The sequence below is a fragment of the Ascaphus truei genome, chromosome 2 (assembly GCF_040206685.1).
Source record: "Ascaphus truei isolate aAscTru1 chromosome 2, aAscTru1.hap1, whole genome shotgun sequence".
Lineage (NCBI taxonomy): Eukaryota > Metazoa > Chordata > Amphibia > Anura > Ascaphidae > Ascaphus > Ascaphus truei.
Genome location: NC_134484.1, coordinates 387,901,037 through 387,913,624, shown reverse-complemented (window position 1 = coordinate 387,913,624; position 12,588 = coordinate 387,901,037). Strand labels below are relative to the sequence as shown.

The 12,588-nt window shown below is 42.6% G+C and overlaps 1 protein-coding gene across 2 annotated transcripts in view; it reads right to left on the bottom strand.

Annotated features, from left to right (window-relative positions):
* MEOX2 (mesenchyme homeobox 2) overlaps nt 1-12,588 on the bottom strand; it is a 125,515-nt gene that overhangs the window by 7,044 nt on the left and 105,883 nt on the right. Inside the window, exon 2 of one of the 2 annotated variants that reach the window (XM_075587221.1) lies at nt 12,371-12,543. In XM_075587221.1, coding sequence (XP_075443336.1) covers nt 12,371-12,543 — 173 coding nt within the window. Of the gene's footprint in view, nt 1-12,356; nt 12,544-12,588 lie in introns of both variants that reach the window. The other variant, XM_075587222.1, reaches the window with a different exon arrangement.

The window sequence follows — 12,588 nt, the reverse complement described above, 5'->3', positions numbered from 1 at the left end:
ACCTGGGAAACCGCGTGGGCTGTGTGCAGAGAGAGATTATGCAGGGACTTGGCCGGGAAGTGGCATGAAAACCGTGGCCGCGCCCCCCTGTAATGTGACAGGCTCAGAGCTGATTCTGGGTCCTGACGTGCAGCTGAGTGACCCTCCTCTAATCTCCACCTGCAGGAAGGGTCACTGCACCCACCAATGGAACGCTAACCTGAGTGAAGGCGGAGCCGGATGTGAGCTTCCTCTCCTTCAGTTGCGCAAAGCTGGCGAGCAAAAGAGACTGTTGTGTTGTGTGTCTCCCTTACCCAGCGCAACTACTGACTGTGCCATGCCGGACTTTGATGTACACCCCTATCAACTTCCAGGAGGCTTCCTGGTAGTGAAGACGGGTGATCGAGAAGTCCTCCGGTGTCTATGCATGCAGTGTAGACTACAGGGCGGAGAAGCTAGTACGACGGCGAGGTGCCCTCAATGAGGAATCCACTATTTGTGGGCCGTTGGGCCATTTGTATCTGGGCACGCAGAGGCGGGAGGAACTACAGCCATGCTGACGGCAGTAGAACCGCCAAAAATCAAGAAAGAGAAGAGTGATCCCGGAGAATGGGGATCGCGAGAATGGGGATCGCTACTGATGGTGGCGCCAGAGAAAGAGGGCGTAGAGGCCTGTGACCGTAGTGGGAAACCGGAGCCTCGCTGTCGGTCCCCTGCGGAGGTACCCTTATCCTCATCGGCATCATCCTCGTCGGACGACGATCATGGGAGCAGTATATTGGTGGTGATGCGCCTACCGGCGGACCACTGCAGTGGTGCTGTGGAGGAAGAGAGGCTCACCTGTGATTTGGACCCGCTACAAATCGACATCCCTCGACAACAAGCGCTGGTGCGACCGGAGCAGCGGAAGAGTCCCATGGCTGTGGTGACTCCCAGTGCGGTGGAGGGACATCCGGAGACGGGACCGGAGGAAGAGGAAACCATTGCAAGCCGGCGGAGTGGTGAGGAACCTCCTTACTCCCCACAGGCTCCAATGGAGGCGGCCGTAGTGAAGGCCCCAACTAAGGCCCAAGCGGAGCCGAGAAGCATCACGGGACATTCGGTGCCTGACGTCAAGAAAGAGGAGGAAGTTCTGGGGTGGGACGATTCCACCCAAGATGGTGCCACCTCGCGAGAAGATGACGTCACTTCCAGGATATCCAGCGGAACCGACCGGGAGCATCCGGCAGCGGCGCTGAGCAGCAACCGCCTATCACAGCAGGATGTAGAATGATATCGGCAGGCTATGCGAGGCCGTGGAGGACAGCGGGTTGGTGATTCTGCTACACCCAAAGCTATGACAGGTCATGGCATCGCCAAACTGTTGATTTACCTACCAAAGAGTAAGAACACTTCCCAATTCCCTTTGCCCAGTGCCAAGGCCAATGCCCCTGCCCCTATCCCTACGATGTCACCTGTGGGGTCAAGCCAAGGGTGGTCTGGGGAGTTACGGGACACATCGGAGGCGCGGCCTGTGTCAGCCATGGACTGGGGGGACCGTATTCCTTCGGATGAGGGTCGGGAAAGGAGGTAGAACCATATGTAAAACCACCCAAGATGAATCCTACCATTTACAACCACATTGTCAGAGGGAGGCCTAAGCGTTATGGGGCCTCTACCCATTCTAGTGTCACATCTGGGGTCTCGTCTGGAGGGGACTCAAAAGGGCATGGGACTGCTCTGGTGGTGCGAAACCAATTACGGGAGCATAGTACCAAGTGGTGGGCTCCGTTGTATGAGGGTTATTCAGATTGGTTGGACCGCACTAGATTTATCCTCATGCAGGGAGAGGTGGTTGACCATTGGTGGGATGTGGTGGTGTACTCGGCTGAGGAAGGCCAGGAGGAGCTCATAAGGAGGTGGGATGAGATCCAAAAGGGGATAGTCATACCTAAAGGGTCCTCTATATTGTACAACGTCATCGCCCCTGTAGAACCATTGTCCTGGGTACTGCCAGGTAAAGCAGGGAACAAAAAGCTGGTGAGAATAAGCAGGGCTGAGAGAGCCATAGTGGCTAGATATAAACAGTGTCACGGATTTGTGTAGCCGTATGTTCCTGAACCCATAATGCAGGAAATTGAGGACAATTGGGATACCTGGTTAAGGGAAGCAGTGGAAGACTATCTTAAATCCAAGTGTAGTCGTTCTGAGTACCGCACAGAGGATAGGGTGTGTTATCTTATGCGTATTTGGAGTGTAGGCCGGAACACTTAGAAGCACAAGTTAGAATACAGACCAGAGAGCGGGCAGCCAAGATCATATTGTATTACTATTATCGATCACAACGGGCGAGAAGTAAAGAAACCTGATCCCAGGCGCTATTACTAAAGTGGATTCTCCTAGGGAGTAGTCCTAGCGATGGGAAGGTTGCATTGGAGGATGTTCTTTATACATTATGCACTTGTAATGTATTATGTAATTTTGTATTGTTGTATTGTTATATTTGCAGGTTGTTCATTTGAAGGAAGACCCAGCAAATTTAGAACCAAGTGGGGACCATTGGATCCACCAGAGGGAGATTGGAGCCCTGTGTAGTTTTGGGGAAACATGTCTTTCTCCTCCTGTGCAATAATCCCTGTTAAGGGCAGGTTTGCCAGGAGAAATCATGGGGTTTTTCCTCACCTCCTGTGCTGTGTATTGTTCAGTGAAAGAAGTGACATCAGGCTCTGTGTCCACAGGCGTGGTGCCTACTGAATCTATATAATATGCAGAACTTCCTTAATTTAGTCAGTGTGCCTCACCACCTGAGTGAGGTGAGTCTGTCCAGCAACCTGTCAGGGCTCTGGCAGTGTTTGTGGCCCTCCCTCAAGGGAGTGGTGTGGAAGACTATTCCTCTTACTTCATCAGGGAGTAAGGGAAGAACTAGACCTGCTTTCAGTGCCCTTGCCTGGGAGTGTACGGTCAGGGACCTCCTTTGGGTTGGCAACCTGAAATGAGCGGCTAGAAGACCGGCCGCTATGATGGGCGGCTGTCCATGTATGGTGACAATAAAGGATGCCAAAGAAAGAGATCGCTTCTGTCCTGATTGTGGGGTCATTTGGGAAGAAGGTGCACATAGAGGTTCTTTTCCAGAGACTCCTCCTTACTGCAATGGGGGTCTGGAAGAGATGAGGCGCTGTACCATGAGTGAGTATAATTCAGCAATACCTCATAAGCCAGTCCTGATGTTATCCCCCATACCATCGCGGGAGACTCAGGGATTCTGTACGCCAGCAGGTGCACCACACTTCACTTCATGTAACAGGGGTCAGTGTCCACATAGGGAGGGCAATATGAGATTGGCCCGGGCAAACACCGTTACATAAAATACTGAAGAAACAAGGACAATAGAATTCACAAAATACAAATGAATCAATGAATGGATTAAAATGAAAGTCGAAAGTTTTGCCTGCTTGTGACCGTTGCCGATGTGCCAGGTATAGTGATGAAGTCTGTAGCGTCTCTTCCAAGTGAGCCTGTGATCTTAAATGGAGATAAAGTGGATCTCAGCTTGCCGAATGAATACCGCGTTGTTTCTGCTGCTCAGCTGGGGAGCGTGTCCTGGGTGTTTGCCTCAGTCACAGCTTGCTTCCACGCTGCTTACTCCTGCGGCTGGATAATGCTGGCTGTCTCCTCTCAGGGCTCACAGAATATGATGTCAGGCTACCAGTCTCTAGCGTCTCAACCAGTATGACACTCAAGATCTATACCGCACATTGATGTTAGAACTGAAGTGGGGCTTACGTCCAAGTAGTTCAAGCTGGTGGTCTGGTTGCTAAGTTTCAGGGGGCACACGGGATTAGTGCACACTCTCCCAAATGAAACGTGACCCACTGGAAACTCCTCCTCCTATGCGTTTCGTCAATGGCAATGGCTTCGTCAGGGTTCAGGATTTTGCTTTTGCGCGCCTTCTGTGGCTGGATCGTCCATTTTTGCTCCTGGCAACTTCCTTAATTAGGACAGCCCTGTTAGCAGGAAGTTGCCTAACAAAGTTTCAGTTCATGCTGAGTACATGCAATGTGCTTTCCTATTGTCTTCACGTTACCAGACCCGGCTCACGTACCTCGACTAACTTTTGATTTCAACAGAAAGTGTGCTCGATAGCGCTCTGACAAACCCAGAAAATAATAATAATATATAATAATAACCACTAATAGTGTGCAATTATGTGAAAAAATGTAGTGCCACAATATAAATGACAATATACACAGTGAACTAAAGGTGCTCAAATGTGAATAAGAGACTTAAAAGACGCACTTCAACCCTTGGATAAAGACTGTTTCACTCGTCTTGCATGTTCTGTTATTCCAAAAGAACCAGAGGAGCGCATCTTGCAGCCATAAAAATTAAAATAAAAGACATCACATAGTACAGCAATGTCAAACACAGTGAATATCGTGCAGGGCTCACAAATGGCTACTCACATTAAAGCAGCCAAAAAAGAGCAGTCATCCAACTTAAAGGAGTGGATGTTTCCAATGGATATGCAGCAGCCACCAGCAAACAGTCTCCAAGAAAGAGAAAAAGACCATATAGTGTAGACAGTAATTATATTTGAAACAGTAAGTATACAAATGGAGGCTTACACTTAGGATGGCCAAAATAGGCGTAATCGAAAGCGGGTAACGGGTGCACAGTGAGTCGCGATCTCCAGGGCTCCTCATTGTCCTCCGCTTCACTGGAACACTTCCGCATCCACGCCGGGGGCTCACGTCACTTCCGGTGCGTCTGAGAACTCCGGAATCGATGGTGGGGTTGGATCCTCTGTGTTCCCTCTCTGGATACTATCTGACTAGACACTACGCATTTCGCAGCGAAAATATTCCCCTGTCCTATCCTATTTATTTATATATCACTTATACATCATATTGAAAGGATCCAGCGTTTGAGCGCCTTTGTCACTTTTATCTCTTTTCTCTTTAGTAGTTTTCACTGTAGTGTCATTAATCCTGTATTCTGCCTTTGGATTTTTTGACCCAAGTGCATGATTTAGCATTTTTGGGATTGAATTGTAGTTGCCACAGTTTTATCCATTCCTCTAATCTACCTACATTATTGTTATTTTGTTTATGCATACACTGTACTGTATGTTGCATATCTTTACAGTATGTCATCTGCACTCTTTTTTTTATTTTCCCCATTCCCACTCATCAAAGAGCGTAAATTACATTCAAACTTCAGCCACTTATATTCACTATCCCTTTATTTCTCTGTGTCTCTGCTTTGCTACCTGACATTCAGCAATACTAATTATAATATCAGTGTTTACCCATCTCTCCTTTGGATGCAAAAAGTAATTTGCTGCTTGAGGATTTTACCCAAGACACATATATATATTCCCCTGGTGTAATAGGAATTGTAAAGTATATTGAAATCATTTAACGGCATTCCCATGATAAGAGTATGCGGCTTTTCCTAATAATAATTAGTAGAGATGTGTGAATTATTCGCAGACATTCAATCTTTTTTTTTAACAAAGTTTAACATGCACGTGATTGAATCAAATGTTGAAACAATTGACTGGCAAATGTATGAAAAATTTGATGCATTCGTGAATGGACAAATTTAATGTTTCATAAAATTTGCCGATGCTAATGTTATAACTTTTGCAAAGAGGGTAGGGCGAAGTGAATATGGGGGCAGGTTCAGACACATTCGCCCAAAATGTACGATACCAAATTCTAAGTGGAATATTTGATCGCAAATTGCAAATTTTATTGAAAACACCACAAAGAATTTGCAAATCTAATTTGGACACATTCGTAAGTCTCTAAAATTAGAAAGTTTTTTTTTACATTCTTATGGTAATAAAAATTTAACATACATCTATAACATTGTATCTATGGCCACGTTCTTATCCAGAGGTTGCTCTAAGCCATGCGGAGCCGTGGGCTTGACAGCTTTGTGGTAGAAATATATATTTTTTTTAAATAAAGAATGGTAATATGTTGACAGCTGCTGAGAAACAGGCTTCCCTGGATCATACCTTCAGCCAAGGAACCTAAGGTCCTTGTTGCTAATGATAGAGCCATCTAAGTTCTTATCTCATGTACATTTTATCTACATTTTCAAGCTCTCATCACTTACCACCTTACTAAATTATCTGTTTGTAACCAAATGTCTTGTAATCCAGTTATACTTTATGTAACATCTCAAAATAGGCAGTGGAGAATTCTTTCATTAAAACTTGATATAAAGTGAATATTAAGTTAAGTTAAGAAGCATTGCATGTTATGCATGATGTTTTTAGATATTTTCTGTCATTTATTTATTTTCTGTAAAGTTTGTGTTGGAATATTAGACTTCCATAGATGTAGCACTGATGGTGTACAGTTCATGGGTATAGAAAAAAATAGTGGACAATATTAGAGCAGGGGACCAAGATCTTTATATTGGCAAAAGAGAGCAGTATTGGATATTTACACTTTAGAGCAAGTTCCCAAGAGGGTAAATCTAACTGGATATGGGTGCAGAAAATATTGCCTGATGAAGCACATTAGTGTGTGAAACGCGTAGTGGTATAGAGCAGAACCTGATGTCCTGTGAAGTTGCTGCTAACTGAGGTTGTGACCGAAAGAAACAGCAAGCAGTGAGTCATGTCTAACTGCGCAATACAGGACACGCGAACCCGGAAGTGGCAGACGGCGCCGATGAAGTTGGACTGTTTAAGAGATATACACTGGCCCAGATACGCTAAACACTGTTAGGCTATTTAAAGCGATATTGACCTAAATTAACATTAATAATACTTCTTATCCACTAAAGAGAATATGTTAACCCAGTTTTACTCATTTAAAAGACAAGCATGCATTTGTACCACAGTGATGATAGTGACCATGGTATGCAAAAAATTGTCTCCCATAAAATTGCATATCTGTTAAAGTCAGTTTAGTTAAAAACGCAGGGACATAACTTTACGTTCGTTGAGCCATACTTAAAGGGGACATTACTCCCATCCGTACCCTGAAAGAGGGAGAGGAAGAATGAGTTAGAGAGGGATTCCTGTTTTAATAGAGGAATCAATGTCACGTTATTGGAAGCTAACACAATGTTGTGCTAACTTAGCATGTTGTTAATTCTACTGATGTAGCGGCCGTTATTCGAACACATCTCGGCGCCGATTTTGAGTTCTCTGCTGTTTCCCACGCAGCATGAACGCGGCCAATCGCCTCAGGCACCCTCGTTTATCGCGGATGTTTTGTTTGAATTTCATGGATTCTATTTCTTTGTTTGCAATAAAATGGATGAATTGTAATGTGTACAGTACTGTGCTACAGTGCTACTGTGTCAATTTCCTGTTTTTAATAGCCAGAACACTAAAATTCGTTTTTCTGCTCTCGCCGCGCTCGCATCTTAGTGTGGGAAGGCTGGAATTCATCCCGCGGTTTCAAATCGGGATTCCGATGTACAAGACGCGTGAAGTGTTCGAATAACGGCCGCTACATCAGTATGCTAATGGCATATAGAACATCCGTCGTTTTTGCATAGAATTATACTTGCAGACAACATCGCATTATTTGCCCTGGTTTAACCAAGCTTAATGAATCTGGGTCTTGGTTGATTAACCCCTTTGCTGCCAGACATGTAAATATCTAATTATGTTGTCTGTGTGTAACATCAAAAGTGTCACATATAAAGTATCTGTGGAGTTAATACTGGAGTTAGAAGTGGAAGTGAAGACTACAAGAAGATCTGGACTCTGCACTATAACAACAACTCTGCAACTGTGAGAACTTGACTTTTTCTGAATGATCTGATCATTTATACTCTTCCTATCCTCCAGTACCTGGGAAGTCTCTCCTCCTGCATCTCACTATGCCCTCCCTATTGCTTTTTTTTGTTTGTTGTTTCCTCACTACTTTGTAAACTTTTAAATTCTCTCCAACATCCCACTCCCCTCCTATCCACATTTCTTCATCTCTCCTCCTCTCCACCTGTGTCCATACACTGCACCATTATTTATACACCTCTCTCCCAACAACTTCTTTACCCCTCAAAAAACAGCACCCCCACAAATCCTCTATTCACACTCTCTCTCTACTTACTGCTGGGGATAACTCTCCTAATCCTGAACCCAGCCATATAACACCTGCTCTCACCCACGCCTCCCTGCCACCTCTTCCCCTGCTACTGGTGTTAACCTATCTGATTTAATACTGACTAGCCTTAAAACTCGCCTCACAAATCAAGCATCCCAATAGCCTGCACTCATGGCTATTGTCCCACACCCACAGTCACTCCTACCAACCAATGGGCCAAGCACTGCCATCTACAGCACTTATTCCCTCACCTGCTAACTCTGTAAGTCTCCCATCATACCATTTAGATTGTAAGCTCTTCGGGGCAGGGATTTTCTTTCTTATTGTCTGATTTTGCTGCGCTTATTGTATTATTATTATTCCCTGTACTGTATTCTTTGTGAAGCGCCAAGTACACTTTTGGCGCTATATAAATAAAGATATACATACAGGTATTACATTTGTTTTTGTAAGCATGAACATGCTGCCATACACTTGTTTTAATTGGCTATGAATATTGTTGTCATTATATTCATTCAAGCTGATATTCTACATAAGATGGGGTACATGCAATATAAATGATATTGCACAACAGGTGTTGCAGATCAATACATTGCAGGCCTTGTTTACTGGAATGATAGTAGAATGTCTCCCTCGCTTTGATATGCTGTAACACAACAAATGAACAGTAGTTATTTTCCCCCTTGATATGATATTAAAGAGCACGCAGCAATGCTATGGCTCTCGTCAGACAAACACTAAAAGTTAATTACTTCTATTTTTCTGTGCACAGTGCACAAAATTAATTAATTTAGTTGAGTTTTCAAAATCTATTGAAACATAAGAATATTTTACTGCATGGCACTATAGTAATAGTAAAGGGAAATAAAATACAAGGTCTTGGTTACAGCAGAGACGATATTAAAACCTACTTCTAAATCAGCAAACGTAGATTGATCTATTGGATACATCTGCTCACCAGAATAGTTTCCTTTCCCTTAGTCGACAAATTGGTTAGCCTTCATGTCTTCAGACTGATGATTAAGCTGTTACTTAAATAGGTTGAGGAATATTAATATATTACCTCCCCATGCAAGAGTATTTTTATTTATGGAACACTATTTTTATCATTCAATCACAAATCATATCACAATCCTGTTCTGGAATCCTCCTCTAAAACATACAAGGATATCGTACGTTGTATAATTAAACCTGCGGTCAGGGATATACAGTAAGTTATGAACCTATACAGTAGTTCTGCTTTTCCAAACTTTTGTAACATTTGAGAGAGAACTTTTAAGCATTTTTTCTTATAAAAAAAAAAAAAAAAAAAAAAAATGATATGGAAAAGAAGGTCATGGAAAAAATAAAACCACTAAGGTTTTGATTTGAGCATAAAAAGAAGGCTCAATGTCGACTTCCCCATACAGCATAATGGAAAGCTGAGTGTTGCCATTTTCCATAAACTTTATCCCAGCTATAAATATTATAGTCCACGAAGGCACAATTACCACTGGGGTGTAGTTTTCCTTGGGGGAAGGCTGTTAGGAATTTCTTAATGTTGTTGTATTTTTCTCAGCACAAGGTTTCAACTGAATACAAAGACATTGATGGACTTGTGACCTTACTGTTCATTTTAGTTTATGATTGCTATTTTGCTTTTTCATTTTATTTTGGGGTGAGATGTATACATTTATTTTTTTGTAATGAAGGGCTGGAGATGTTTATTTTTTGTATTGTGATGATTTGTGGTAACTCCTCAATTTCCTGACACCTGGGGCTTTCACTAATATATTTTTTGGACGTTTTAAAGCACTGATCATCTGCTATACATTTTTTTGTTAACAATGTGCACATTTTTTTATTATCAACGGGGTGAGTTATTCTATGGAAGTTAAACTGTAACAGGAGTGATTCTGGAGGGACTCGGGCTATTACACTGCAGGGTGAAAGCCTGAGTCACTCCTACAAATTGCACTATCTGGCATCCATTTGTTGTTCTTAATACCATTTTTATATTGTAAAATAAGGGGACAGAGTGTACTGAATATTATTGAAAATACCCCTTTTGTTTACTATATGAATGATAAGGAGAAGGCCTGACACTTGTCTTTTCTCACATACAGGTGTGTTCTGTGTTATTTGCGGAGTAAATGTAATTGAATCTGTCTCTAAACTTCTTTGCAGTGGGGAATGTATTCTTAGTACCATAAGGGCCTGCAATATTTTGCAAAGGGCAGTCTGCCACTTGGAGTTAAAACTTGTACAGGTTTTCCTGCCAGTACAAGATGGGGTAATAAATAGATAAAAGTATTTATTTTTATCCATTTATGGACTTTACTGTTACTGTCAAACCCCACTATGTGAGTCTTTATATTGTCTAACAAAAACCCCCAGAACGTATTGTACTCAAGATCCAAGTCCACATGCACAAATGCTTCCCTGACATTATCCCTCCATACATCGTATACCTGATCAGCACCAAACCCTTTTCGGGGCTATCCCACACCTTCACATTCTCTTCTGTGCTATAACCATTTAGAGATGCACTAAACTGCCCCTTTTGACTCCTTCCTACTATCATCACATCTCACCCAGCTAACTTCATCATGACTTTAATGCCCTGATGCCAAAGGAAGTACATCATTTCTGCTAGCAGCCACTTAGGGGATTATTCATTAAACTGTGATAATGCCAATCGGGCGCTATTGCAACTCCCATAGAAGTCAATGGCATATTCCTTGCAAAACTGTCTCTTATAAGCACTATCATTGTTAATGAATAATCCCCATAGTTTCAACTATCTCTCTACCATAATACTTTGTATTTCTCCTCTTCTTGTTTTTAGATATTTCTTTCCTGCAAGTAGGTACCTTGTTACAGTTGTAACCACATTCACAGTATGCCATGGTGAGCTGTCATGTGATTTCAGCCTCACCCAGCATAGCACTGCACAGCATTAATTACACTTACCACAAACATGTGCATATAAAATCCTGTGCAGATTTTACTGGAAGATTTTCAATACAATCAGCTTGATGCCTGCATGGAAAAGCTTAAACGACTCGCATGTGCTATATAAATAGAGTAGCCCCTCAAACACACCTTCAGACAAGATGTGGAGAGACATCTGTGTATAAAACAGAGCTCACCGGACATACCTGGGATATATGCTAATAGGATATGCAAAATATGTTCTTCAGTAAATATTTTCTGGATTGTACAATAGTATAGTCATAATTAACGTTCAAGCCTGTAAGACAACATTGTAAAACTGGGTAAACTGACATTTCTGTCATAACAGCACTGAAGTACAGTAGGTACTTAGACAAGGAGAAGGAGAGATGCTAATGCTGATGTATTCTGGCCTGCTAAACAGATACACTTGGATCAAATATGTCTTTTATGGAATGAATGGGACAAAGTAATACATTCCTCAGTCATTGACCTTCCATAGTAGCAAAATGAAAACATTTTGTGACCTTACTCTGATGCTTAACAGAATAAAGAGATATGCACGATGTATTGCAGTATTTAGCTTTGCTGCTCTTCTTGAAACTTAACGGGTCACCCATCAGAGTAATATGTCCTCATCGTCACGGACCAATGACCAGAGTTCTGCAGAGCTGGGGACCATATCACCCTAGACCGCGCTTCGGTGGGGGGAAACACTTCTTAATGGGAGACCCTGCAGTGTTAATCCTTAGGTGCTGTGACCACAGCACCTGACAAAGAGTTTGTTTGGTCTTACTTCCAAAGTGTAAAGTATCTTGCACTGTTTTGGATTTTTCCTTGGCACACAGAGGTTGGTGTATATATGCATCTGTGCATTTTAAGATTTTGTATACTGCAACAATTTTTACTTCGGAATTAATTTTTACTTCAGCGTGGCCTAGCGCTCTGTCGCTAGTTCTACTCACAGTTTTCATGTCTGCCTGAAACACTGCAGCCCGGCAGCCACCCCTCGCAGTGGTCCCGGCACCATTGAGGGGCGACTCTTGGGCGCTGCATCAGCCAGCGGGAACCAAGCCTAACTGTGTTTGTGCGCTGTGAATACCTCATTAAGTAAATAATGAAGGTTTGTGGATCTGTGTCATTGCATATACCATTCAAGCAATTTCTATGGCCTTTGTGTTAAAAGCAAAATATATCAGTAGGATTTGTTGTATCTTATGTTCCTGCTCATATTGACTTTCTCACATATTTTTAGATATTATTTCTGCCTGTCTAAATTAACTTGTTATTATCACCGCTGTTTGAAAAGTCTGTTATTTAATAAGTGACACGGCCTGCTGTAAGATAAAAATAGACAGTAAAGCTAAAAAAATCCTGCAATGTCACCTTATGGGTAGTACCTGTCTTTCAGTGAGATCCAAGTTTACTGCTATTTCATATCTTCTCAATCTAGTCAGGTAGTTGTGATGAGCAAATTCAGCTTCCAGCTCTCTGATTTGTTCTTTTGTAAATGCTGTTCTTTCCTTCCGAGGTTTACTATTTACATCTGACTTGTAGTTTCCATCCTGGGAATCTGCAACAAATAAAACGTGTTTTACTCAATAGAATCATAAATAAA